Source organism: Parasteatoda tepidariorum, chromosome 2, assembly GCF_982258835.1.
Source record: "Parasteatoda tepidariorum strain Cologne lab strain chromosome 2, Ptep-v5.0, whole genome shotgun sequence".
Classification (NCBI taxonomy): domain Eukaryota; kingdom Metazoa; phylum Arthropoda; class Arachnida; order Araneae; family Theridiidae; genus Parasteatoda; species Parasteatoda tepidariorum.
The window spans coordinates 8,400,997-8,426,798 of record NC_141756.1 but is presented as its reverse complement, the minus strand read 5'-3'; the positions used below and the strand labels follow the sequence as shown (position 1 = coordinate 8,426,798).

Here is a 25,802-nt window from a genome sequence, read left to right as displayed (position 1 = left end):
TAGCAGTCGAGTGTGTTTAGTTTCCCGTTGTATGAAAATGAGACTGAGAAGCAACAGCGTGAGGAGGACGATGACGCAGTCACAAATGGCAAGTCGAATGTTCAATGTGGATCATCCCATGATGGGCCTTACTTTCGATGTAAGCGAGTTCATATCACGTCCATAGGTCACAATGTGGGGAAAGGAGTCTTTAAACTACGTCAACCTTCTTCAAGAGGTAACTCAAGATTGAATCGAGTTAGCTTGCCTTATATACTAGTGAATTTATGTTTAGCCACTTTCTTCTCGCTCCCGTGGAAATGACGGGGTGAGGTTTCGCCCTCTATTTCTCGCTCCCGTGATATTTACGGACTTGAGTGCTCAGTATTAACGCGCCAATAAGAATAAGGCTAATTCATTTCTTTTGCCCGGAAAACATTTTATTTCTCATTTTACACACCAGATGGCAGTACCAGGGAATTTTTAAGGTAATTGTAGATAGTTAGTTTATTTCAAACTTGATGTTAGCACTAGTCAAATACGTAATAGAAATACAAAAGCCAAAAAATAGGCACTTTTACGACCGTTTTCTTGAAAATTAACCGATCGTTAAGGGGTTAATAATCATAGTGGCGGTTGCGCCACACTGGCCTAGTGCATCTTAATGCATCTGAATCGAAATTTTGTCGGATTCAAATTTTGCAAACCAGTTTTGTCACTGGCGTACTGTCAATATATCTTTTCCATACACATCGGATAATTTTTTCTTCTTGTTTGAACAGCATTTTAATCTTTTCGATTGCAACAAAGCAAAATATGACAAAAAAAAAAATGCTGCTTTTGACTCTCCATATTTTAAAAGAGCACCAACAAAAAACTGCTGCGTAGAATCAATTGACCTTTTTCTTTAGTAATCCTTTCTCTATCAGCCTTCAAAATTTATAATGATCTTACTACTTAAGTCTGAGGTTGACTGTAAAAAAATGCTATTAAGTCCTCTGTTGGGAAAAAGCGAAATTACTTTCCGAAAAACCCAATATATATCCCAACGCACTTTCATTCTGATATTCACAGGGTTTAAAAAATAATGAGTGTATTATACCAATGAATTAAATATAAATTATCAAAATTACGAATATATGGTTATAATATCAAAACTACCATTCGATACCATTTTATATGATGTTAAAATGCAGATACAGTTTAAACTGTCATTATAGGATCATCGGCGCAAGCAGTTGACTTTTGGCCTGGCCCAGACGACCTTTCTACCTGGACGTGGAATCAATATAAGAAGTACGTCACAACAAGTCTGGACAGCTTTGGTCTTCAAGTCAGTCAGATGGCTCTGCAAATTTACAACGGAACATCATCTCAGGCAAACAGTAAGTATATATCGTAGAATATTGATCTAAAGTATTCTCATTGATCATTAATTCTACACTGGTTAAAAAAATAGAAAGTGTATCAGAAATTAAACAATAAACCATCAGCAAGATTCGAGCCTGGAGAAATTATCTTATCCACCGCCAACTCAAAACGTCTCGATGTTTTATTTATTTTTTTCACAATTATTAAAAAAACTAGTATTGTCATACGTTGTAAAAAAAATTCGGATTAATTTACGTTGTAAAGTACCGGCACTTTTGGTGCTTCATCCGTAAAATTCATTTTATCGCAAAATCAATTTTTACCGCAAAATATTATACCAAAATGTTTGCAGTGATTTTTATTTAATGGGAGTGATTAAGTAATTATTACTGTTAAAAATATGATATATCATACATATTGTTTCATAACATGTTCCAGTAAAAATGAATTTTAATTTAAAAAGTACTGTCATTCTGAGTGCCGGTACTTTTTCCGTAATTACTTATTACCAGAATTTTTTACAACGTATAGGATGAGAAAAAACTGTTGAAGTTTTCCATTTCAACTAATCTGAACAACTTTTTCAGCGTAATTTATTGCAAAAATTACTTATGACCTTTGAGATTACATTTTATAGAAATATTTACAAAAACACTTTCTTGAAGTTTTTGCAGTAAGCGCTTTTTATCAAATGAATAATGTGAGTGTTTATAAGCAATAATGAGATGTTTTTAGTAATTTTTCCTGTAGCATGGTAGAGGTTTACCGGAAAGACTGAATTTTAAAATTATAATTCTTATTATTAAGCATTTAGCAAAAATACAAAACTGAAAAGTAAATTTAACCGAATAAATGGTTTTCATGCCTCTTATTTAGTTAAAGGTTATGCTATTTATTCGGTTCATGCTCTATGGTATTATGATAAAATTACTAAAGTTTGCCATATTAACTACCAAACAGCAAGGTAATAAAACCATATTTTGTTGTAAATTTGACCTTAAGTCATTACTTAATCACTTCGGTAAAAATTGATGATCTTTTTAGTATTCAAGCCAGTAACACTTGCCTTTTTGTCTTTTTAGTATTCATTTAGAGCCAGGAACACTTTAAATTTTACTATATTCTGGTAGATTTGGCAATGCTGTCTTTCTCAGTGGTTAAATTAAGTAATAACTCAATTAATTAAATTCTGGTTTATGAAATTTTTTTAATTATTAACTGCTTATTATTATAGCGATTCCTGACTACACAAACATGTTGAACGTGTCTTAAAAAAGTCTTAATTTTTGATAACCCAAGTAACATCAATTTTTCACATTTCTTGTACTTTTTATTCGTATAAATACCAGACAAAAAAGATTATAAAATTGAAAATTTTACTTGTTTCTTGATCCTTAAAATGTTTCATTAATTTTTCAATTAATTTCTATAGAAATCTTTCTTTTTTTAAGAAAATAAAACTTTTTTTGGTTTGAAAAGAGATCAGCTATAACGTTGAACATTATAATTTAAAAGAATTAAAAACTTTTAAATTATTGATACTTTCAAAATTCAAACTTAATATTTTTTTAAATATTTTAATATATTTTGTCGCCTATTACACAATGACATTGAAAAAATGTGTTCTGTAATATTATTTTCAATATTATTCATTATTCAAGTGAAGCTGCTTTCATAAATTTTATAACCTGACAATATTAACATGTCTTAAGTTCAAATGTTTTGACGAATAATGTCGATAATATTTCTTTATGAAACAATTAGAATAGAAATGTAGAACTTCGCAACTGAAATAAATACCGGCTAAAAAATTTTTTAATTATTACATTTTTTTTTTTACATTTTACATATTCATGGACTTAAATTGATATGAAAAGAGTTAATATGTACATTTTCAGATTCGAAATGCGTTTTGAAAATCCAGAAGTAAAACAAAATATGTTTGTATAAATACAGATTAATTAATTTTCAACAAAGGGAAATCTCAACAAATTTTAAAACCTGTTTTGATTTTTTTAATATTTTTAAATTAGAAATCAGTTAATATGCAACAGATTTTAATTAGATGCATTTTTTTGTCTTCAATTGATAAACTAATTTAAACAAGTTCGTATTTGTTATGTAGTTATTAAAACTCCCAAGCGCTTAAATATTAAAATTAGAAAATTCTAGCAATACTTAATGCTTATTTTTTTAATGCATAAAATGTATTTTAGCTCATAATGCAAGTGCATAAGAAGTACAACAAATATTCTTTTTTTACTTAATTCCTATTATTAAATTAGCACACGTGTCAAATGCTTAGACGTTTTATTGAAAAAAAAATTTAAAGAACCTTATTTAAATAGTTTATTTGCATAAAATGTTTGAAAAAGTTAATTTTTATGAAATGCTCAAACAAATGTATTAGCAACAAACACATTAAAAATTCAAGAGCTTTTTTATTTTAATTATTCAATTTCAAATTATGAAAAACTGATAAAATCAGTGACAAATTGCTTACAATTTTGTATAAGTAATTGTGTTAATTATTTTCGCTGTTAAAGTTTTGAAAAACTTCTTTAACTATTTAAACGAATTGAATATTTTCACAACAATGAATTTTGTAAGAACAATATTCAGAATATGCATTGAATCAGATAAAACTAATTTATAACACTGTATAATCCGGATGATTTTCTTACTAGCAATACAACTAGTTTAATAACATAAAAGTTTATTTATAGTTTTAAAAAAATGGGAAAAAATAATGCCTCTCAGACACAGAATCCGTTAATTCAATTTTAACATGTTAATTGTATTCACAATTTTTAAAACATCGTAATCTTGATGTATATTAATGTACACACAAAAGAGAGCAAATTAATCATTATCATGCTCTAAATCATTCTTTGTGCTAGATTTTAAATTTTTATTTTACCCGAGAGTTTTTAATAAATCAAATGAAATTCTAGTCAGTAAATTAATAATAGCAATAATGAAATTACTTTTAAACGTCCCGCAATGAGAAAAAAGTATCGTCAAAATGACCTGAATGTGGTAAAATTTGCAGTGTTTCTAGCTCTATGAGAGCACCAAAAAACACAATTCTTTTCACAAAAGCCCTTCGGCAAAATTAACCATAATTTTTTGTTTATGTGTGTTAAAATTTGGCACATTTGGTAAAATTTGGTAGTTTTGTCATGATACTTTAGAGCATGGTATAAAAAATTTTTATTTGGTGAAATTTATTTTACAGTTTTAGATTTTATTAATAAATGCGTGGTAATGAGAGCTATAATTTTTAAAACCAGAATCTCTGGTAAATCGTTACTACTTGAGCAGAAAGTGTTACCAAAGGAATGGTTTAAATGATTTAATTAACCAAGATTAGATTTTTTTTACCAGAAATGTCATTACCATGCAGTACGTTAATTATACCGAAATTTTTCTCCGCGTTCTAAATTTTGGTGCTCAATTAAAAGGATGTACTTAACATAGATGGTGCAATAGAGATAGCATTAGATGAAAGGAGCAATGGTGTAATATTTTTTCTTATTCTAAGTGTAGGCAAAACCCATTAAATGTAATATAATTCATTAAATATTCCTGAATATATGTACATATAGTTCAAATAATGAAAATTTTCATAACCTTTCAAAATGTTCAGATTTTACGAAAACTTTAAAATGAACAATTTTGCCAATGCTATTTTCTATTATCCGCTTTCCAAATATTTTCTGAACTAGGACAACAAAATTTGAAATTAATAAAGGCAACTTTGTAAGTATGAGTATTTTTTCCTGCATGAACCATATTCGTCATATACTTTAAACTAAACAGATGTTTGAAACTATGTAAATCATGTAGGCTAAACTTCAGAAAAAGGTTTATCTCCTTTTTTAATGAGTTGGTAGTACTGAAATTCTTATAACTTTCGCAAAATAAATTATTGTCTAGAATTCCTTCGATCAAAAATGTTGTATTCCCATTTAAACGTGAAGTATCAAAATTTTTGAGATAATTACTTAAATATGGATTAACCATTCAAGATAAATAGCAGTCTTTTGATTGATTTTTGTATTATGGTTAACTAAGTTATCGTTTCTTTGCTTTCAAAAACTACATTATTTTTTTAACTTTAAACATATGCTAAAGAATTCCATAAAAATATTTATAAAAGTTTTACTTATGAACTTTTGCTTACAAAAAATGGTATGGTATTTCAAAAAAATACATGCTTAAAATATTTTTTTTCTTATTTTATGTCTGCATTCTTGACATTATGGATGGCATTGTCAAGAGCTTCAAATCTTGTATAAAAATAACATCAAAGTCTTCTTTTCATTCCTTTAAAATGCTCTAAATCAAATTTATTCTTTCAATGTTATGTTGTCATTCTTATTTTCAAAATAACCAAATAAGGCGAAGTTTTAAAATTACCACATCATGCAGGTTCTTTTTTTTTATTACGTCTCTCTGACAACTAAAATATTGTCCTATATTTTAAACTATAAATGTAAAACACGTGCAATATTTCTTTATTTCCTTACGCTACATCGTTTATAAAGTCTTTGATTAAAAAAAAGTAACCTACTCTAAAATACTCTATCCTTTAAACCTGTTTGGCTGAGTACGAGCATATTTATATTCTATTATTGTTACAACACGTTTTATAAAACGTATGAATGTCGTCTATCAATTGTTATTTACTTTGATATTTGAATTCTTCCTCTCGATTACACTATTCAGCAGTTTTCATAGGATTCCAAAAACATTGATACAATATTTGCTCTTGAATTTTCCTCTCATCGTTTCGTCGCTTTCGCTAAGTTTCGAATGAATTTCGAAATGGTTATGCAGTTTTGATATAGAGTATATATATATATATATATATATATATATATATATATATATATATATATATATATATATATATATATATATATATATATATATATATATATATATATATATATATATATATATATATATATATATATATATATATATATATATATATATACATATATATATATATATATATATATATATATATATATATATATTGTATATATATATATGTATATATATATATATATATATATATATATATATATATATATATATATATATAATATATATATATATATATACATTATATATATATACATATATATATATATATATATATATATATATATATATATATATATATATATATATATATTATATATATATATATATATATATATATATATATATATATATATATATATATATATATATATATATATATATATATATATATATATATATATATATGGGTGATTCTCACGAGACATGACAATTCGGACCAAAAGATTTCTTCAAATTTAAAGTCTTCAAAATAATCTAAAATTTTTTTTGTATACTTCTTGAGCTACACTTATTAATATCTTATAGACAGCAGTGTAGTTTATTGACATTTGCTCGAGAAAAAAAATAAAATAGAAATTCACCAAATCTTGAACGCCAGGAAAATGACGTATTACCTTAGAAGTTTAAAAAACAGTCATTTTAAGTTAATAGTAAGTAACTCAACTTAAGCCTTTATCTTAGATGGACCATAAATTGCTTAAATTATTTCTTTTTATGCACTGTAGAAAGAAACAAAGCATTTCTTGTTGCTGATGTGTACAGAATGAAATTGTGCATAATAATCAATCATTAAATAAATAAATAAATTTGATTACATCCAAGCATATTACAATCATAAATAAACTTAGTATTAGGTTAATATTTGCTTTCCCTCTTTACAGTATTAGCAGTTAAAAAGAATTTCCGGTAACACTTCAATGTCCTGGCATTCATAAGCCAGAAAAATGACAGCCAGGATAATGACAAATTCACCATTTTATAGCATATAACTTTACTTTAATTTAATATTTTGGCCGAAAACGTTTATATTCTGCCGAAAACAACAGTATTTCTTAAAATAACTCAGATAAATCTATAAAGTTTTTGTCATTAATGATTTCAAGAAGCCAGGAAAATGACAGCATAAAAACCTACTCACCTTGAAAAAGTTTTTGAATTAGATTTTGAGCCAGAAAATTGGTTCTTGATTCATGCAACAAGACATGTTTAGTTAGTAGGGTATCTAATCAATCTATTAGCATAAGATATTGATTCCTGGCGCTATCTGCTTTGGTTATAAATCACTAAATAAAAGTAGTCAGGAAAATGACAGATTTTCATGGGACAAACAAATTATTGACAGTAAAAATTATTTTAAACGAAGTTTAAGTAAGCAATACCCTCTGCGTATATTCTAGAAATGCTTACATAGGATGAGATAAAAAAATTAGATTTTGAAAAATGTATGGGAAGTTTTGAAGCTAGTTATTACTGGAAATATTGTTTGCGACATGCCAGGAAAATGACATTTTGATATTCAATTAAATTTTTTAAGTATACAAAATAGTCAATGCTAGTGCAAAGTCATTTTGAAATGCTAACAGCAATGCTATTTATTTATTTTTTTAAAAAAAAGTTCTTTTAGTATTATAGTATTAGATTTTGGAGCAAGGGACAGTGAATTGTCATGTTTCGTGAGAATCACCCATATATATATATATATATATATATATATATATATATATATATATATATATATATATATATATATATATATATATATATATATATATATATATATATATATATATATATATATATATAAATATATATATATATATATATATATATATATATATATATATATATATATATATATATATATATATATATATATAATATATATAATATATATATATAATATATATATATATATATATATATATATATATATATATATATATATATATATATATATATATATATATATATACATGTACTGTCCCTGGACAAATTATTTGACGCACTATAGATTCTGTGCGAAATCTTAACTATCAGGTGATACTATTCAACATTATTGTTTTTGTACGGATGAAACCGGTTTACACTTGCTTACGTTTGTGTATCAATTAGTTAATATTGTAACGCAATACATTGAAAGTAAATGCAAGTAGGAAGTATATAAAAAATCTCCTGAATAAGAATCCATTACATGTATGTTTAAATTTAAAATTATTGCATATAAACTCGTGCGAAGCATGCAATTTTTAAAACACTGAAACGAGTCTAATAATTTGGTCTAATTATTATAATATACTAATATAATGCCTGATATAATACAGTACCGCTCAAAAGTATCAGTACACCTAGAAACTTATAAAAAAATGGCAAAATTCTTTACAAATGATCAAAAATGCTTCTGCTTTAGCTCATTTTGAAGCTTAAAATCTATACTTTTATGTACTTTAATTGTTTTTAATTAATATATTTTGCAACCATGTACAATTACACTCTAAACAATCATAGAAAATTGTATTAATTTTTTGTGAAGTTTGACGCAATGTACGAGCACAAAGGGTTTAGATATTGTTAATTTTTATTATACCATTGAAAAATTTGGACCTTTAGCTTTCATTTAAAAAAAGAATTCCAAAAAAACATGTTTTTTGACGAAGTTATTGTCAAATAAAAAAAAAGTTTTTTTTTCAGAATTTAATGATTTTTCAGAATTTAATGATTTAATGAATGGTCAAGAAAAATACAGGATAAAGCACAAAATATAATATATAAAGCGTTTAGCGAATTCAAATGCCTTTACACTTATCCGAATCTTGCAAAAATGATTTAAAATATAATTGTAACAAGCTTGCGTAACAACTTGCAAATTGATCACATACAGATTTTATCAAAGATAATTTATTATAATTCATAATCTCCTTTAAAATACATTTAAGTATTCAGTTTTAAATTTGAATACATTCTTTTTTAGAAATTACTAAACAATTTATACTTTGAGTTTTGTTAATTAAATATGTAATTCCGATTATTTCTCCCTAATATATGTATTTTAAATCATTTTCTTTCAAATAAACACAATTGAAGTGATCGAAAAAAAACGTAAAAATTTGTAATATATTGCTAATATTTTACATAAAGATTTGTAACGTAATGATTTGTTTGGCTAAGTATTTACATATATTTTCTACTTAAGTATAAAACTTCTATTTTTAATAAACTAGCATGCATTAGAACAATTATATCTTTTGTTTTTCAATTTGTGAAATTTAAAAAAAGTCAAATCCTTGTATATATCTTACTTTGACAGAAAATATGAGCATAAATTTTATTCTAATCTTTCACAATAACTGAAAATTGCTTCCAGGTAAAACTACTTTAATTTCAAAATTAGCTAAACCATATATTTAAAAAATTTATATTGAAAATATGGGTAGTTTTGCACACATTAAAAAGAACAAAAATTTTTTCCAAGTTGAACTAGTTTTAAAACCATAGAAAACTTGAAAATATCATGTCAAAGGTCAATAATTCAGCTAGTTAATATTGAATGAAATGTGATAAATTAGTGGGAAATGAATACATTTAGTAAAACTGTTAAAAAATTCTTCTTTCTTTCTCTTACTGGTTAAATTAATAGTGATTGTAATAATAAGGAATTTCTTTAGAACAATAATTTTTACGAGGGTAATTTTCAAAAGTATTTTTGAGAATTATTCATATTTTATATCATGTTTTTTTTTCCTTCAAAATACAAAGAAAATAACCGAATATTTGCAATAAAAATTCAGATTGATTTATTTTAATTTTACATTTTATAACTATCATGGAACCAAGGACCTAATTTTGAGTTTACGACTAATAATGTTTAACTCCGTAGCCTTGTAATTTTGAACTCAATCCAGAAGTCAAGGGAACCGCTGGATCAAGTATTGGGAGAAATTAGCTTTCGTGGAGGAATTTTTGACGGAATTTACCTGCATTTGCTTTGCACAGAGAGAAAAAACCACGAAAATTGTGAGATTCTTGGTTGCTCTTCCTTTAAGAATACATCATCCGGTTTTTATTCGTACATATTTATTTCATAATTATTTTCGCAAAAGTTATTTTCATCAATTTGTTCTTATTTTACTGGTCTAAATTGATTTTTCTTAGCATAACCTGCTTTTATATGCTTTTTCTGATTTTCTTACAAAACTCGCATTTAGCAGAAATTAAATTCCAAATTAAATTTATTATGATCATCAAAACAACACGAACAGAAGTCCTTTAAATCCGCATTTCTTTGAGCGAAGCTCATATGGATTTTCGATTTCGAATTGGAATACTTATTTGATGGCCTATTTAAAGATCTCTTATGAGCTTTGTGAGTTTCGTTTTATCGGGCCTTCAGTGAACTGACGACAGTGGTTTTAACCATAACAGCATTTTTCTGTGCTTTCGTTATGGCCAAAACTTAGGTTTTTTTTCTAAATGTAGGTCATTTTTTAAAAATAATCTATCAAGTATTGACCGATTCCTTAACCCCGATACAAATCACATCTGGGCATAGTATTTAGCATATTTTCTGAATATTCACAGGGAACAGCTAATGCGAGGAATTCAACGATTTAGTAGGGATATGTCGCACATTTGCGCTAGCTTCCGTAAGCTTTAGTGCGTAAGGTTTTAAGTAATTGCTCATGCTTTAGTTCTTGTGAATCGCGCATGAGCCCGTTAAAAAATATCAAACTTACACATGGGAAAATAAAAGATCTTGCAAAAATCAGTAAATTGAAAATGCTAACGTAGTGAAATATCATTTTAACTTTGACCACACAATCAAAACAAACATTAGCAAAGGAACGGAGATGATCTCTACAAAGCTGTGGTATGCGAGTTAAGATGCTTTACGCTACGTAAAACTGCAGTTCTATGAGCAGAAAAGTTTGGTAGATTTTGTTGAATTCAGCGATAAAAAATGAAGCTTATTATTTAGAATTGTGGCAGAAGATTGAAAAAAAAACTTAAATTATGCATGTGGTCTACAAATAACCAGAAATTACAGCAGTTTGCTTTAAACTACATAGGCACGTTGGAAGTAATATAGCACGATTCATTTTTAAATTTTATCAATACATTTCTTCAAATTCACATAGACATTCATTTTAAAACCGGTGAAAAAATGCTATATGTTTCTCCACCCGACACTATTATGCGACAGTTGCAACGATACATTATCAAACACACTCGGTAGTTTCGATTTATTATCCAGATATTGCCCGCTGTCTAATTTGAAAGAACATTTAGCTAGCAGGAATATGAAACAGCTTTCCGATGAAATGAGCGATGAGGATAGGACAAGGTGGGGAGCTGGTTTAACATGGATGTACAAAACTTGTAAAACTGGGACTAAATAAGTTGATAGGTTTGGTGTCTGTAGAGTAAACTGGTAAAGATTCAATCGTTAAAATGACACTGAGTATATTATTAAAATATGTGTTTCTAAAAAGTGGGCTAACTCATTTTTGATATTGCCCTCCTATTAATAAATTTAGCTGATAAAGATTGATTGCATTTTTGTCAATCTAATTTAATAAAGCAATTCATATAGCTATTTGCTATTGCTTGTTTGATTAAAATTTAAAAGGATATTTAATACATTAAGGCCGTGAGAGTCTTTCACATTCGTGTTAAAATCTTCCTCGTCTTCCTCCAGATGTAAAACTGTTCCTTCTTTAAACAAAAAAGTTAATTTCATATTAAATATTTGATTGTTTACTTTACATTAAAATAGCATTATGTTTGCTTCATGAGAAGCTAAATAATCGCAAAGAGTTGTTTACGTAATTCTACTCTGAAGAAAAATCAAGTTTGTTTATTTAGCCTTGAGTGAAATTAATTCCGCAAATCCTTCTTCAGAACTTTTGTTATAACACTATGAACGATGAATTTCAATTCAGATGAAGATTTAAAATGATGCACGCTTAATAAAAATTATATTTTGATGAGTAAAAGAGGTTCAATTGTGGTTCTAAAGAATTTTGTTTCACAGTTTAAGTAATCCACAAATAAACATTCACTATTAATGCATTAAAAATGATTTTTAACCAACAACAATGCCTTAAAATTTTTACTAACTAATAAAGCAGACTTGAAAATAATTTTTTACCAATTCTAAATTTATTTGCATTTTACCCATATTTATACCTTTCGACCACTGTGGGTATTTTTTTCTTTCGCTACTGTGGTTTTTCTAGTTTTGTTTCTCACCATCATTTTTTTATTTTTCGCTCCCAACTTTACGTTTTATATTTCAAATCACTTTTGTTTCTTCTCATTCACGTCTGGCTAGTCTTGAAAATGTTCGCATATTTTCCAGCGCTTGAAACTTATCTATTGTTATTTCCAATTCGTTTATTTTTGAAGCACAGACTGGACTGTGTAGAGGTCAGGGAGCTGACATCACATCAGAAAGGTCATGGGTTCGAATTACTGCCAAGGCATGAATGCTCTTTCATTTTCTGTACTATCTGTTCTTATTGTGGGAAAAACGTTGATCCACCTAATATGGTACCACTGAACGAATGGTTCCAAATCTGACCTACTGGTACCTGAATGACGAGTGTCAATCGGGCGGAAAAAATATTTTTGAAGCGTATGAAATTTTTACTCAAGTAATATCTTACCTCCTTAGTTTCTTGGGTTCATTCATTTAACCATTCTAAACTGGTAAAGATTTCTGTTCAAGATGCAGCATCTTTTTTTTTTAAATTTTTCTTTTAGAATTTATTTATACCGTTACTAGATGACAATTATTTTGTTATAAGAAATGAAAAATTAAAATTATCACTGCCGTCAAGCTTTAAAATTTTATACAAATTTTATGAGTTTTTTAGAGAATTTCGAATTTAGTTAGCATGCTCAATCATTTATTGCCATGACGTGACGCTGATAAATTGATGAACAATCTGCATTAGAACTCCGTGAAATGTCGAGACTTCGATGCTTTGTGCGACACCGTGAAGGACAGTTTTGAGTTCGTTGAAATTTTGAGGAATGTGAAGAGTCTCCAATTTCATTTAAGTCACGATAGAACTGAAATTGGTCAAATAATAGCACTTGACGATAGATACATTCAAAAACGCTATATTTCGCCAGCAATAAAATTGTGCAGACTCTGATAAAAACATTTTACCGCCAAATATTAACTAAATGTCGCCATCAGTATCTGTCTTTCATGCTGTTAAAAGTACTAGATTTTATTTATTTGTTATTTGAGTACATGTAAGTTGTAAGCTGGATTTCATTTATTTATTATTTGAGTATATGTAAGTTGCAAGCTAGATATTATTTAGTTGTTATTTGAATATATGTAAGTGAGTATATAAGTTGTAAGTAGGAATTTTTATCAACGGTTGCTATGGTGATGTTATAGAATAAATTTTTTTGTGTGAAATAAAAGTGTTATGTTTCTTTTTTTTTGTAAAAAGCAGTCAGAATAATTTTATTTTAGTTAATTAGCAGTTTTTTAGTAGAGAATGACAGAATATTGCACTTTCCGGTAGAGTCTCTTAACAAATACTGATCAATAATTGCACCCCAGTACATTACTCTCTAATGTTCTGTGTCTACCGTTCAAACCTGAAATTGAGTTAGAGAATTTTCTATAAATTTCGCTTTTTATTCACTAATGAATTTTGGTGCATATACAGAACTCGATTGACAACAGTTTCTATCAAAAAATTGTAAAGAACGTAAAATAAAAAATATTAACGATAAAAAAAACGATTCTAAAAATTCCTCATACTGAAATAAAAAGCTTTCATATTGTTTCTTTTTTGTCTTAAAGCTCTTAATTAGACGCAGAAAACCATTCTGTAGAAAACAACCTTCAAATTAGAAACTATTTACAAACAAATTTTTTATTATGAAAATCATAACACTTACTTGCTTTGTAAATCCGGAGAATTCTAAATGAAATGTTCTTCGTTTGTAAATTTTATTCTCAAATAATATTTACATAGATTGTCTCTTCATTACTTTAAGATGACATACCACACAGCAAAATTTTATAATTGTAAGGTCTCGATATGAATTTCAATATGTACATTAAAAACAGAATAGCTGAATTCTAGTTAAAATTATTCATCCAAAATTAAAAAATACTTACCAAGAAAACTATAAAAAATTCCTTAATATTCAAATCAAATGATACTATTTCAAGCAATTCGGATGATTTTTTACTGTTGTTTTCCGAATTATGTAGGTACAGAAATATATACTATTCTATAAATAAGAAGAATATTCTATAACTATTAGAGTTCCGCACGTTCTGAAATCCCATTTATTCATTAGCTTGTAGTAAGGGCTTCACTTTAAGTTGTTAAAAATTTAAGACAAAAATAGAATTATTTTACGATATTACACACATCTGTAACAACATGCAATCGCGAAATCGTAAGTAATCGGTTGCAAGTTTGTTGATAATAGAAAGGTAAAAATTATTGAGAAATTGTTTTTCAAATGTTGGGTGCGTTCTGTTTCTGAAAGATTTACTAATGTTCTGGGTCGTTTTTTCAAGTTCTTCTGCCTTAGGAAAATTTTGATTCTTATTTGCTGCTAAAAAATGGCATGCAACTCTGCCAATGTTTCTGATAGAACTAAATCAAAAATTAATAAACAAAAGCCTGAAAATATCATCTCCACTAGGGGGCGTATTCAAGCGTTGCGATCGGGAATAATATCAAGTATCAATGTCAATTACAATAATCAATTTACAGATATCGTATTTTTTTTTTTAGAAAAAAGCCAATTGTGTGGGCCGTTTTTATAAAAGCTGTAAGTTTAAAGTTATGTTTATGAATTCCAAGAAAAAAAATAAAGAAGGAAAGAAAATATTAGGTTCTAATTATATTAAACAAAAATAGATTTTAAGCTATTGGAACTGATATTTTGAGTAGTTATTTTAATAGAATTTTCCATTCACTTCCAAGTTTATTATCATTCTATTGTTTTATGCATTCGTGGATTATTTTATGCATTTATTAAAATTTGAAGATAGTAGTGAAACATAATTGATTTTGAAATCAATCTTGTACAAATGAATTCATACAAGGAAACATTTTGTATATTTTCCACTCACTTTTCACTTATATTTTCTAATAAAACTATTTATTTATAATAAAACTATTTTACTGTTAAAATGAAGGCACGAGGAAACGACAAACATAAGAGAAAAATTTTATCGATTTGATGCACCCACACAAAAATGTATTAGTTTCGACTCTAATGCTCGAACGTATAAAAAAAGACACTTTTTCTTTCTTTTTTTTATTTTTTTTCATGCGTAGCAAAATGGCTACTCTGGATATAGCATTTTTATTCTTTTACTGTGGCAAAAAGATTAATTATTAGTTAGAGTGAAGACCTTATTATTTTATTTTCTTACTTTCAATTGAATTTATGAAGTTCTTTGTAATCATTTGATTATTAGTTTTTAATTTAGTTTTATAAAATGCTTAAAAGGACTCTATATCGCGAGAGAGACTTTTTATCGCAAATTCTCTTTCAACTTCATAACTAATTTAAATTTTTAACTATAGAACAAGGAAGTTCAGGAAAATCTAGAGTAGGTCATGACGTTCCAAATTGCTGGGGGAAAAATTTCAAAATTTCAAAATGCAAACGAATTATTGGAAAAGAACTTACACATCGCGTAATCGACGCTGTTATAATTTTCATTCTGAAATTACTGTAAAATAACTGGCAACAGTCTGTCCATCCAAATAACCATGGATTTTATGGTTTTATGGAGCATTTTTGTCTTTACTGTTTTGAAACCGTATGCAACTGGTGCGGTTAAAAAACCGTGAATTCAAAAATTATGCGGTTTTGTAACAATTTACGACTTAGTATAGTTTCTAATCCATAAAAATAAAACTTAAAAGGACATTGGAGCTTCATAAAATAGGCCTCGTTAGTGCGGATAGAATTCTGGTTGCTTAACCGTATTAGGACATAACAGTCACTAAACGTTTTTTCTCACACTTAACAGTTTGAATATAATCTTTCTTATTTTTATTTCGGTTGAATATGGTAAAATAACAACTAAATAAATTGCTACTTAACCGTCTTTGCTCAGAAATTTCTAAAAGTGCGAAGTTATCCTCGAATAATTTATTCTCATTTTTAAAATTTCTTTTTAGTATTTGAAATTTATATGTTTTGAATTTTATATATGTTTTGATATTTGATTTGATTTTGATTTAATTTATATGTGTTTTGATTTGATTATTTGATTTGATTTATATATGTTTTGAATTTTATATACGTTATATATGTATATATGATTGTTTATATGTTTTGAATTATTTACTTATAGAGATGAAAGAGAATTTGCGATGATTAGTTTTTCCGTGGTATAACGTCTTCTTAAATGTTAATTTCTTAAGGATATCATGAGTAAATAGACGCAATAATACACTTTGTTAGGCAAATCACGATTTATTTTTAAATATTTTAATTTCATGCTATTTTTCTATTTATTTTAGTTTTAATACCATAAATATTTATATAAATTTCATACGCAATTGAATAAATTCTGAAAAGCGTTATTTAGACAATTTTTTTTTATTTTCCTTGCTTATAAATGAATTAAATATATTACAGAGTGAAATAAACAAGGGGAAAGAAAAAATATGTCAGAAACGCTGTTTACATATAATATAACTAAATTCTAAAGTAAAAGATTGTAAACTGATTCGAAACCTTTAATATTTACCACAAATGCACAGTATGAAATAATTTCAAAACACTTATATAAATTCACATGATCCTAACTTTATTCATTAACTTTTTTTAGAATGAAGCAAAAAAAAAAACCAAAATTTAGAATCAATCAAACTTAGAGAAGTATTTCAGGCTTTCATATTACAAATATAATCATCGTTCTCGATATAATCAGTCAGAATAAACAAAAATATAACAGATACAATAAAGTATGACCACACGCATAGAAACTCAACCATGTAAATCCCCCAAATGTTCCTGAAGAATGCAATGGTCTTTATGGGCAGGAGAAACTTTTAGAACAGTTTTTTTTATTTATTTTATTTTATAAAAACAAAGTTAAAAATTAGTTTTCTGAATTTTATGTTTCAGAATTCTAGAAGGAAAAAAATCAGTTAACGTATTGCTTAATGTCTTAAAAACATTTTTTCTGCATTTGATTAGGGAGAAAATGGCTTCGATATAAATTTGAAGTACATAAAATAAATTTAAATTGAAAAATAATAATTTGTTCAAATACATTCTCAAAGATACCTTTTCTCCTAAAAATGCATGAGTTGTAAAAAAGTGTAAAATACACTATTGTCGTGAAAATATATATTTTTTCTGATAATGACCACTGAAAAGATTTTGTTATCTGTAATGACTCATTTTGTTTTCTTTTGTTTCAGATCTAAATTTCACTGCAGAATATCTGTACACAACTATGGTGTCTGACATTCGACAATCCTGTCCTGTAAATACTTTGGCGAAAAAATTGGCGAGTGTCTCTCGATCACCTGTTTACAGATACACTCTCACAGAAAGACCACCGAGTCCGGTAATTTATTTCATAATTCTAAATCCTGCGTTTTATTTTCTATTTAATGAGTGGATAATTTACATACAGGGTATTAAAAAAGTATGAAAATGGAATGGAGATTAATTCAATGAAGATTATATTGCATCCTACATCAATTCAGAGCATTGTGTGCATTAGAAAAGTGCCAAAGTTTCTTTATTTCTCCGAGGCTTTGGAATGGTCTGTCAAACTAGTGTGTGACAAAGGCTTCGAATAAAATTTGTGAACGTGAAGCTAAAGATGAATACATTCGAGAGCAACACTAAGATCGGGATCAGTTAAACCTCATTTCTTCAAAAATTTACTCTTTAGATGTGTAGTAGTTATAAAAAAAAGGAGCCTTAACTATGTAGTAACCCAAAAATCTTACTCCATTGAAAACGCATCCAACTTAAATTTTATTTTTAAAAAGGCGCCACTTTTTCCAAGTTTTCACTTATTTTTAATATTATGCTCGAATGGAAATCGTTTTTATTCTTATGACATTCGGCAACTCTTCCCCACTAAAGCGTATCAAAATAGAAAAAAAAATTTAAAAAATAAAATCTGACCAACTCTAATAACAGCATAAAACTAATTACAGTTGGCGCTAGGGGTTGAATCTTTAAACTTCCGGGGTACTACTGTAGATTTAGTTTTGCACCTGAGATTTAAACACTTCTCAATCCAATATTAATCTACTAGCTGTGTTTGCAATGTGGTGCGTTCCTTCAATTCAATTTTTGTTTAATCCATTTGATTTTAAATGAAAACGAATTTGAAAATTTTGCGACTTAAGAAATAACAAATGGTGGTATTTTACGTGACTATAGCCAAATAAGGGATAACGCTCAACGCATTGCAAACCTTGAGCTTATTTAAGTTGTGATATTAATTTTCTTAAATTTATTGAAACTCGTGGCCTTTTAACAATTAATAGTTACCGAAGACTCTTATAAAGGAGAAAATAGCATGTTGATTTATTCACAAATCACAATAATAAAATTCTCTCGATAATATCGAGCCTGTTCTCCACTAGCCTCGTAGCGGAGGGACACAACAAGGAACTTTAAAATTTTCTTCCTGTTTTTGAAATCTTGTTATTGTTTACATTTAGTCGCCCATCCCCAACTATTGACTGAAATACTTTTTAAGATTTTGATGTTGTCTGTACCTAACCTCAAAAAGCTAAAGTGGGGATAGGGTCTCATTAAATGCATCTTTTGAAATTATTGCACACGCTTGTTTGAAGGCTTTTGATCAGACTCGTCTTTCGTAAAATAGTTGACCGTGTCAGCACACTCTATATGTTGATTAGTAATACTTTTATAACTATGCATCACAAATAATTCGCAAGTACAGGGTTATTCACAATTGCCTCCGCCTGTAAACGTCATTTTTCTTTACTACTGGCTTCAGTGGTACATGTTACTGCCATCTACCGGCAGCTGCTTAAATTAAAACTTGAATACTTTCGGAATAATTTCATATGTTCTTTTTTGACATATTCGTCTTCGTTTTTTTACTAAAACGCTTCGAAACCCCGGAGGGAGTTATGAATAACCCTTATAGATAATATATAGACATAACATAATGTTACGAATTTGTAAATATGTTTATAATTTTTTTTAATATTCTTTTGTTTTGAAACTAAATATCTCAGACTAACTCTAAAATAACAATTAATTAAAAATTTTGCAAGAAAATAGCGTAATTCTAACTTAATTTAAAAAGAAAGTAACGCTTAATGCATTTCGTAGAGAAAACCCGGTTTGGCGACTTGGCGATACTCGGCAACCATTTTAGCGAAAAATGATAGATCTAGTTTCTAAGCGATAAGACTAATATTTACGAGGTTATACGAGAATTGTTTAAAATCGTGTCGAAAGTTCCGGGGCTTCGTCGAAAAGCCTATATAAATAGGAGTGTGCCACATAGAAGAGTATTTGGCTTCTTCTGGAAGATTCTGCTAATAATTTTGTGGAGTCTTAAGGACTGTTTTATTCACCTCCAATGGAAACAAACTCCTGAACTCGGTACAATAAGCAGAGAGATACAACGGAAGTTTTAAAACTTTCTTTAATTTCTTCTTTTGTGTCACTGTCCAAATTTCAAGATAATAGCTTCCACGATTCCGGAATTGTAAGACAGACGCGCAAAAATTCTTCCTTTTATTATTATATATAGATATTGTTTAAAGACATGCGTTAGTATATTTACACTATTGTTACTCCATTTATTGAGAAAAAAATCTTTTGCTTCTTTCAATCACAGTAAATTTATTGCTTCTACTAGTGAAACATAAAAAAATCAGCACAAACTTCGTGAAAAGTTCTAGATAAACATCATATTAAGGATAGTTTTCTCACTAAAGTGATTAATTTTTGTTAATATCGTATTTAAACAATTGTCACACTATCGAATAATATTTTAAAAAGTACCTTTGTAGAAATAAGTCAAAAAATTTCTTTACAATTTGTATACCCTATTTTCTTTCAAGCAAACAATGAAAAAGTTCAGAAGCCAAATTTCCCTTTATTGTCGAACAAAGATTCGCCAAGCTGTCGCCAGTTTCAGTCTCACTTCAAAAATAAACAATCGAATCACCGTACAGCAAACAAGAACAATAAGTTGTGGCGATATAAGCAACTTTACCTGGTAACTAACGACGACAGCAGCAATCTTAATTCTTAAAGACAAAAGGGATTGTTTCAAAAAGATTCGAAAAATCGATCAAGCAAAAGTGGCTTTGCTGTGTTCAAGAAAAGGAGCGGAGGGGACTCATCCTAAAGGTGTTGATTTGAAGGAGTTAATCACTTTTGAAGGGGTTGTCCTACCCCTTTATTCGGTGGGAACTACTGCAGGTGTCTTAATGAAGTAGAATCTCTACTGACTACAAGAATTTCTCTTCTAATGGAAGAGAGATAGTGTCTCCTGCTTTGAAATTTAATGGCGTTCCCTTTTACTTTTCCTTTGGAAGCTATAAACTTGATGAGTTTTTCAAAAGTTCACATTTTAAATTTAAGAGGAGCGTAAATATTAACACTAACTCTCCTAAAAATGTAACTTTGAATGAATTATAAAATTTCTATTAACACAAAACTCAGCAAATATATGACACATTACTTGACTCAAACACTGTATGAATTTTGTTATTGATCAAAAATTCCTAAAATTGATTGATCAAAAATTCTATAATCCACTGTCTGAAATTAATATGCACATTGCAACTATATGTTTATAAATAACATTTATATTTTTAGTTGCGTTTCAATTGTTTTTGCTAACAAATGCCAAGAGTCACATCCCAGAAAAATACAAATGAAAAATTTACAAATATTCTTCGTTCTAGACGAAATCGTTACTTGGGATATGCTCTAAGTGAACAATTCATCAAATGTAAGAAACTGCTCCCTACGCTTGTTTAAGATTATAAATTACGTCATACACATTTGACTTTATATTTTATTTTACTTGACATAACATAATATAAAATGAAAAATAAAGATGTCTTAAAATTGGATACATAATCAAACAATTAACAAAATTTCCCGAAGAGGAAAAGAAATGATATGCTTATAGCTTATATCGAATAAAATAATCGTTCAAACTATATATTTGGTAAAAGTTAATTATGTTTCAGTGCTGTCATTTATGAAATTAACATTTTACTATATTGTAAAAAAGCTATAATAGGAAAAGTTAATTATAACTATATAAAATATATATTTAATTTGTAAAATCATTAAAAAACATTCAAAAAGGTAATATTATTTGTAGAACTTAACTTACTATATTAGGAATACACCCTTTAATTGGTTTTCCTCCTCTCTCTCTGTATGTATATATAAACACACATATATATATATATATATATATATATATATATATATATATATATATATATATATATATATATATATATATATATATATATATATATATATATATATATATATATATATATATAAATATATATATATATATATATATGCGTGCCTGCGTGTGTGTGTTTAAAAAATAGTCATAATGTCTATTTTTACAGACTCTATTGCTTCTGAAATTGGTTTCTGAAAAGTTTCATAAACAGTAATACTGATGCGGTATTCGGAAGGAGGCATAATGATAGAAGCATTTTTTTTTCTAATGTGTAGAAATTGGCACCTTTTGTGGGAAAAGTGCCAATTTCTATGTCACACTTTCTATCAAAATCGATACAAAGAACTATTGCTAAGGAAAAGGAAGACATTTAAAAGAAGTATAACATTTAACTAACAAGATAATGTTTTTATTAATTCCTGGGAGATTTTAACTTAAATAATTTCCGTCAAAATGCATTAAAACAATTCTACTTTACGTCTTTTTGGTAAAAGTAAATACGCATTTAAGCAAATATTTTAATTAATATTAAAAATTGAAAACTCCTTTTTGTTTTATCTTTCGAAATGCCCTAAAAAAGATTTTAGAAAATCGATACCTCTTTTTCTAAAATGTCAAGTAAAACGAACGTTCTTTTCTGAAGGAAAATGATGAATAAGTTTAGAGGTGAATTTCTAATTTTAAATATAACTATTTAGTTTTTATCTATTTGATAATAAATAGTCTCAAATAAATAAATAAAAGAAGTTTACTCTCAGAAAAGATATATTTATACTCAGTTTGAACTCAGTTTTGAAGCTTGAAGAGACAGTTACGCGCAAACACTTTTTTCATTTTATGCAGATTACGCTAGATTAAATTTTAGAAAAATTATTTGTTATGATGCCCCATAAGTACATAAGTAAAATACTGGCTTTGTTTTCTTAGAATATGTTCGGAATATAACCTGCGTTTAGTGATCTTAATACATGTTCTTAATATATATATTCTTAAAGGCATTTTTAAAAAATACGTAATTAAAAAGTACATAGTAGGATTTCAGGCATTTAACCCCCTCTTAATGGTGATATAACTATGAAAAAAACAGTAAGAAACACATATTATTTTTTCTTCAAGAAAATTATGTAAAACTAAGTGAAATACGTCCACTATATATATTCATTTTTGGGGTTTTAGCTTACTAGTTTGATGAGTGCTGACATCTCTTTTAAAATAAACAATCTCTAAACACATTACAAATTGTCTGGTACTGCTATCTTGTGTAAAGATTAAGAAATGAACAAGATTCTGGTCATAAGAACGAGATTGTTTCATTCATTTTGCCACATCTTTTTGAACAAATTTCGCGGGTAAGTAAAATAAAAAGTGAACCCCCCCCCCTCATTTTGACAAGAGCGAGAAATAGAGGTTTAAAAAAATCATCGAAAAGAGAAAAAAATTTTTTTTTATCGTGAATAAAGAGATTTTACAATTGTCTGGGGAATTAGAACGGTCATTACAGAACATAAAATCAATTTGAGGTTTAACAGAATTAAAAAGTCTTGCGCTGATAGTTCAATCTTTTCATTAATACTTTATTCATAATAAAAATAGTGTATTGATTTTGGGATATGGAAACATTTGAGCATGATAAGTTATAAGAAGTTAGTTCATAAGTTTTCTATGATACTGAATGAGTTATGCTGTTATGCTATAAATTACTATAATAGAGTTATGCTATAAATTGTTTTTTTTTTTTTCATATTAGATGGATATTTCGAAGTAGTTTATTAGTAAGTGTTAAAACAGTTTTCATTTACAAGTTATAAAGCTTTCTAATGAACCATATTGTTAGTTAGTTCACGTATATTAACCAATTTTAACTGAAGATTTTGATTATTAGACAATATTTATTAAGTAAATATTATTTTTTGACTAAAAACTCTTTTCATTTACTAGTCATAAAGTTTCCTAATTAAATACATTGTTAGTTAGTTTTGACACATTAATCGTTTTGCAACTTTTCATTGATAATTAGAAAAATGTTAATTTTTTACCAAAAACCGTTTTTCTTTACAAATTATAAAGTTTTCTGATTAACCATATTATCTATCAGTTACAACGTATTAACCCTTTTCGTTACTTTAGATTGATAGTTAGAAAATGTTTATTAGTATACGTTATATTATGCCCAAACACCATTTTCATTTAAAAGTTATAAGACTTTCTAATTCACCGTAGTTATTCATAGTTTGTTATGGTACATTAAAGTTTTTTTCTTTTTTAATTAATATTTATTAAATGCATATTAAGTAAATATGATTTTTCGCCAAAACACTTTTAACCACAATAAATGAGCCGATCTCATTCAAAGTTCATATCATTTGCTAATTAACCATATTGAGTCATGGCGTATCAAATGTTTTATTATTAAATAGATAATTAATGTTATAATTTTAAAACACGTATTAATTTACATTTCAGGTGAAGCTTTTTAACTATACAGCAAAATACAGTTTTCATCTTTGGGATTTGATCTCTTTCTTCGAAAGTACAGACTATTTTCTTAGTAAATCCGAATCAGAAGAGAACCAGGAATTCAGTGAAGTTGTACAAAATATGGTTGCTAGCTTTGTACGATCTGGTGGTGAAAATGTTGGAGAACCAAATTGGCTCCGGTATCCTAAGAAGACTGCCAATTTGGCGAAGAACATCACAGTGGGTGAAATTAGTAAAAAAGAGTGCAAATTTTGGTCTGAAAGCAAGTTAGATGTCTACGCTTGGGTCAGCTAAAATTGAAAGTGAAGCAAATTTATTCGAGGAAATATTTCACTATTTTATAAGTTGCGATTAGGTGCGAAAGTAAAGTGAAATTAATTATATCGAAATTCAATCCAAGTGCTGTATTTTATAAAGCTTTAAGCTATTTATATAATTAAGAGGTTCTGAATTGTTGTTTTTAATCTTCATCATCATTGCTAAGTTCTGTTTTCATTGTTCAAAATGCCCACGAAATTCCGTTACCATCCTCTATAGCAGTGGTTACGAAATGGTGTTCCGCCGAACCCTTGGTTCCCTGGAAAGGTGTCAGGGGTTCCGATATTTAGAACAACGTTATCAAACACGAAACCCTGTAAAAGATTTATATCTGATTAATTTTATATTAGTTATCAAATATTGATATAATAACTAAATGATATGATAACTATTGCAATTTTTATTTAAACGTGAACCGCTTTTCAGCTCATGCAATTTTAGTTTACGTATACAATAAATCAAAATTATGAAGTAGACTACATGCCACTACAGATTACTTTAGGCCTGTAAATTCATCTGTCTGACATATAATCCAATTTTAAGACAAGTCTTGCTAAAACTACACGATAAAAAAATTACATTCTTCATTCATTCATTATATATTTTCAAAATATTTAGTAAAATTTTAATTTATTAAATATTTTTTGAATATATAATGGCCTTCAGTTTAATACTTTCTTTCAGAATTGCTAATGAAATTTCTCCTAACTCTAACTAATCCGGTAAAAAAAGGTCAATCATTTAGGGTTCCGTAGTCGAAAAATTTTGGAACCGCTGCTCTATAATTTCAAACTGATTAACAAAATTGGTATCTATAATTAGTAAAGCGGCTAGGTGCCACAAACAAGATTGCTTACAATGCTACCTAGCGAAAGCTGGGGAGTTGCATTTCTATCACGAAAACCATGATGATAAAAAGAAAAATGAATTAAAAAGTTGTATCCCACTGTAGATTTAAAATGATTTGCCACCTAGTGGGCATTAATGCTAAAAAAGAACGAGTAAACACGCATTTTTTAGTAATTATCTACACTAGTAAATAACGAAACGATCATAAAAAGTATGTTATCAAAATCGTTTTATCTTTTTTTATGCGAGAAAAAAAACTTAAGTGATGTTTCAAAAACGAAAAAAAAAAGTGTTCTGTGATAAAATCAGACCAGATTGCTGTGCTACCCGAAAGAGAAGGAAATTTAGAACGATGGTACGATATCAATAATTCGATACAACTATGTAATTCACTTTTTTTATATGTCTCTCATTGTTTTCGAGATTGAAACGGTATCATTGCAGT

General features: G+C 27.6%; 1 protein-coding gene across 2 annotated transcripts in view; it reads left to right on the top strand.

Moving 5' to 3' along the window:
- LOC107436632 (uncharacterized) overlaps positions 1 to 25,432 on the top strand; it is a 330,656-nt gene extending 305,224 nt beyond the window's left edge. Inside the window, exons 9-11 of one of the 2 annotated variants that reach the window (XM_043043999.3) lie at positions 1,200 to 1,364; positions 17,685 to 17,833; positions 24,176 to 25,432. In XM_043043999.3, coding sequence (XP_042899933.1) covers positions 1,200 to 1,364; positions 17,685 to 17,833; positions 24,176 to 24,484 — 623 coding nt within the window. In that variant the 3' untranslated portion in view covers positions 24,485 to 25,432. The remainder of the gene's footprint in view (positions 1 to 1,199; positions 1,365 to 17,684; positions 17,834 to 24,175) is intronic. The other variant, XM_043044000.3, reaches the window with a different exon arrangement.
- Positions 25,433 to 25,802: the final 370 nt, after the last annotated feature.